The 4,977-nt window shown below is 43.3% G+C and overlaps 1 protein-coding gene across 4 annotated transcripts in view; it reads left to right on the top strand.

Annotated features, from left to right (window-relative positions):
* Positions 1-4,977, top strand: part of USO1 (USO1 vesicle transport factor) — an 86,927-nt gene that overhangs the window by 29,693 nt on the left and 52,257 nt on the right. For all 4 annotated transcript variants that reach the window (XM_025198056.1, XM_025198052.1, XM_025198055.1 and 1 more), the window contains 2 exons: positions 58-113; positions 1,933-2,053. In XM_025198056.1, the coding sequence (XP_025053841.1) occupies positions 58-113; positions 1,933-2,053 (177 nt within the window). The remainder of the gene's footprint in view (positions 1-57; positions 114-1,932; positions 2,054-4,977) is intronic.

Raw genomic sequence — 4,977 nt, 5'->3', positions numbered from 1 at the left:
GGTTGTTTATTCTTATAGTTCATATATTTTATTCATGTGGCTTACTCACTTTTTCAGGGGTGTCGAGACTCATGGATTTACTGGCGGACTCAAGGGAGGTTATACGGAATGATGTAAGTACAAAGCAAAGAGATTTCAATTGTGCCCTTACTCTGGAGCTGCTTATCCTTTATAAGTAGGAGCTCTTCATTAAAGCATTCCTGTAATGCTATACTTAACCTTCTGTTATCTGCTTTTCTTCAAAAGCTGCATTTCAAAGAAGTTTGCAAGGTCGGGAAAGAATGGGATGTCATGTTCTTCTCATGTACATGGTCTTGGTGCCAATTGGTATATTATCTGATAGTTTAGTGCCACAAAGCACCATGTATGCTACAAAGTGCATAGTGTTGAAATACAGCATACCTAAAGATGACCTGTTAGTGGTAAGCAGATTGCCTTTCCTTCCTAGCAGTATATCGGGAGACCTGCAGAACAAACTCTCTTGTTTTTAACTCTTGGCTAATGCAAATGGCTCTGTATTTATAACATTTGCTTCCGGGCTTCTGTTTACACTTGCAAGTCAAAATGGACTGCCTTGCTATGGATGGAAGGCTTTTAACAAATCACAGTTTTTCTAGAGAACAAGTACATAATTTTCTTAAGAGGTTATTATGCTTTCTAGAGTTCCAAGTTAACGTGTAAGTGAACCGCTTCATTCACTATGCAAAGATGCACACCTCTAGGGTGCAATATGACTAGCAGCCATATTATGTGACGGTATAGGAGTTATTCATTTCTTATCCTCTTGAAACTAAGAGGAAAGGGGCATTTTGATCAATCTGTAGAGGGACATTAATTCTTTAGTTAAGAACAGTAAATTCTTCAATATTGTGTCCATCTGAAAAACAACTTCCTATTATGTAGTCATCCCTACCACCACCACCAAATATTGGTTCACAGACCAATAATACAACCCCCTGTTCTTCGGATCTGGTCTGCCAGCTCAAATGAGCTTGATGTTCCTGATCTGGTTGAATAGAAGTTTGAAGGTAATGGGTGCTTAATATGTGAAGTATTTTGGGATCCCCTAGAATGGTAGCTGAGATCTATAAACACTGTGTACATTTTCTGGGCACTTTTTTTAGGAATTTATTGGAGTAAATTTGTCATGGAGCTGCTCAGTACCACAGGTTCATGAGGTTTCTTTTCCTACTTTCCTAAGGTTATGTTGCTTGGTGATCACTACCTTGTATGCATAGTATTGCTGAAAGTGTCCCTAATTGTTATCCACAGTTGAATTTTGATGCTTTATATCTGTTTCCATATGAAATACAGTCTCTGTGTCCTTACTTAAGCAATGCATGTCAACAAGCCAATACGTGCTTTTACTAATTCTAAGCTAAGTTACATAAATGCTTGTGAAGTCAGTCTTCAAGCTTGATGTGCATATAAAATTTAGCAACCTTGAATCAAAACCTTTGCCTTTTTGGTTTAGACATCTTATCACAGTTGCTCAAGTTATAATTATACATGGTAGTTACAGGTTTTCATCATGTATCTGTATATCTTCTCATCTTTTGGACTCTGGCTTACCCAACTCCATCCCTCTGTTTTGCTGATATCTGTCTTGTCCTTTGGCCAGAACAGCCCTCATCCCAGCTTAGTGTGGAATGCTTCTCTGGACATGTAGTTTGTTCTTATTGCCACTTTCATTTCTTTGCTTTTATCAACATTCCATTGAAATTTTCTAGTGTATTGAAGCAATTAAACTATACACATAGATGCAGTATCGATGACCGTAGCAAATTGCACTATTCAACTTTGTGTTCAGTGATTCCCACTATGGTTGGAGCTGTTAATGTGTTACAGTTCTTATGGGAACCTTTCTTTGTAAAGCTAATGGTTTTTCTTTTAATACAGTTTTAAGTTACTGCTCTTTTCTTTTTCCCAAAGGGAGTCTTGTTGTTACAGCAATTGACAAAAAGCAATGCAGCCATTCAGAAAATTGTTGCTTTTGAAAATGCCTTTGAGAGACTTCTGGATATCATAACAGAAGAAGGAAACAGTGATGGAGGTATGGTACAAATGTGAATGCTGCTTTGTGCAGCAGGTGATACTAATGATTAAACTAAGGCCCTGGAAATGCTTGTTTCAATCGGAGAGTTACTCTCAAAGCTTTTGTAGTTTTAGAAACACTAGAAAATTATGGGCTGTTCCCATTCAATTTCTTTTGGAAGTTATTGGTGACATGGGTAGGTAAAAGCACTGAGTAAGCAGCTAGAATCCTTGTAAAACAAAGTGATGCAAATAAGCAAGTTCCAGGATATTTTGGGATTCTAGTCTCAGGTACTTTAAGTACAGATGTCAAAGACTAACCTGTTCTTATTGTATGTCAATGTGAATCCAACTGTAGTTCACCCTGCACATAGTCAGCTACTTGAAAAAGTGTGCGTCAGTGCTGTGCATGCACTGTTTGCCATGGTCTTTTGTGAGCGTGGAGTGGCTATGTCCTTTCCTCAGTTCAGCCTTACCTCACTGGAAGCAAGAAGGAACCTGGCATATCTGACCTGCTATGCTTCCCTGAACTTGAAACTCATCCCTAGGTTGTTTTTGAAGAGTCTTTCTTCGAATCCAGGCTTTTTTCAAGAAAAGGGAAAAGGAATGCCTTTCTCGCTAATTCTTTGTGATACTGAGTGGAAAAGCACTGCAGATACTGGTACTGGCAAAGCTACTGGCACAGATGCTGATTTATGGAACCCAGGTTTACATTCATGGAATAATTAGGACCTCCCTTTGGGGCTGATACCAGTATTGACATGGCACTGAGCGCACTGGAAGTGGAGCTGAGATCTCTTTTTGGTACTTACGTTCAAGGAGCACTGTTCTTCATCTCTGTTGCTGGTCTTGAACACTGAGTGGAATGGCCTCCCCTCCCTACCATTCACAAGCAACTATGGGGCCTCTGTGAGAGATGTTCTCCATAGGGCAGTGGTGCTCAAGCTTTTGGCCCCCCAGGCCAGATGAGCAGTGTGGGGCTAGTCTGCTGGCTAGATCGGCCCCTGCATGCCATGACTGGGCTCTGGAACCCAGCCCTGTGTGCTGAGACTAGTGCAGGGCCCAGGGCTTCCTGTGAATTTGGAAGTTTGGCATCTAGAGCAGAGCACATCATTCCAGGATTCTGATAGACCTAATGGTTCCCTTGCCCCATGCACATGTACTGAAGTGAAATATTTCAAAATAGCACCTTATTTAAAGAGGTGCAGTTCTGTAGTGCTTTTGTCATTTTTGGTATGTTTCAGAGAGCATGTGCATTTGCACAGTTGTCTTTGAAATGTTTCAAAAGTATTTGAAATGTTTTGCTTGTTGCATCTGTCTACACTTAATCATTCGGACTTGTAGCATTAGCTGCCTAGTTGAAACAAGGGTTTTAGGTTGTAGCCGTGTTGGTCTAAGGATATAGGCAGACAAGGTTCCTTGGGTGAATTTGATATCTTTTATTAGACCAACCCAAATGGTTGGAGAATAGTTATTAAGCAAGCTTTCGGGTTCAAAAACCCTTCGTCAGGCTCAGGAAGCTGCAGCAGTTGGTGTGTGCTCTTCCTGGATGGAATGAAAAGTAAACAAGCCAGGGGCTGGGCTGGGCGGGGGAGTCAGTTGCCAGGCAGATTATAATGTATCAAAAATTTATAATCAGCCTGGCAACTGACTCCCCCGCCCAGCCCAGCCCCTGGCTTGTTTACTTTTCATTCCATCCAGGAAGAGCACACACCAACTGCTGCAGCTTCCTGAGGGAAAGGCAGTAGAGCAGACAGCTCTGAGCCCACAGCGACCAGCCCACATCCACCCCACGTGCAAATCTGAGGGGACACTTGCCCCTCCCAGGGGGTGTGCATAGTAGTGGGGAGCTGCCCCCCCATGCCTCTTGCATGAGATGCTCATGGCTCTGTCCCCTCCCCGGGTCCCATGCAGCACCCCAAGCCCCTGTCCCACTCTCCCTCAACATGAGGGCCTTGATCTTCTCTTCCCCCACGCTCCTTCCCATCCATAGACTTACCTGCAGAGAGCTACTTTTCTCTCCGTCCAGCTGTATTCCTGGCCATGTGCGTGCATGCATGCACGCATGCATGCATGCAGCGCCCCGTCTCTCTCTTCTGGCAGCTCCCAGCAGGCTAGAATGCTGGCTAGAATGCTGCCTGCCTGCCTGCAAAGGGAAACCAGCTGTTTTCCAAGGGAACCCAGGCATCTGGGGGTCCCCCAGGAGAGAGGGAACCCAGCTGTCCAGGGCCCTGGCCAGAGGCATAATTATTGGTGACCATTATTGCCTAGAGTGGCCAAAAAAAGCTGATAGCCGATGATATCATTTCCCCCTTTTATTGGTGCCAATCCAATAGGCAACTGATATATTGGTGCACATCTTCCTAGGAGTCGAGGACAAATTGGCAGACTCCAGAAGAAGTAGTTGGTAGCCAATTACAAATGGCGGTTTTGCACCCTAATTGCAGAAATGCTGTTCCATCTGATGCCCCCTAAAATTCTATCCCCAAGGACAGTGAAAAATATGAAAACTTTTGCTCCAGCGGAGGCCTGAGTTACAACTGTTATTTTCCTATTGTGGCATAGAGGCTTGCTGGTGTACATCGTTCCATAAACCATTGTTGTTAGGGATAGCTCCATAGCAGCTGAGTCGGTTCTGGCTCATAGAGCTTTTCCAAATGTCATTTCAGCCCCTGCTCTAACTCCTAGAACAACTAGATCTGATCTCATGGCATTGGGGCCAGATGCTACATCCAGATCTAAAGTTACTGCACCTTCTCACCTGGCAGCCCTTTTCTTGGCTAGGTGACATTAACTGTGATTGCTCCCTGTTACTTCTAAGAAACCCTGTTACAAACCTGATAAGCATTCTTTTAAGCAGACGTTCTTTACCTGGGTAGCCCAAAACAGCTTATAATAATAGTGGTTTTGTGTGATTTTTGTGTGGTTGGCCATGACCCACCT

This window comes from Alligator sinensis, unplaced genomic scaffold, assembly GCF_000455745.1.
Source record: "Alligator sinensis unplaced genomic scaffold, ASM45574v1 scaffold222_1, whole genome shotgun sequence".
In the NCBI taxonomy this organism is placed as follows: domain Eukaryota; kingdom Metazoa; phylum Chordata; order Crocodylia; family Alligatoridae; genus Alligator; species Alligator sinensis.
Note: the sequence above shows the minus strand (reverse complement) of the source record. Positions and strands in the feature narration are given on the sequence as shown.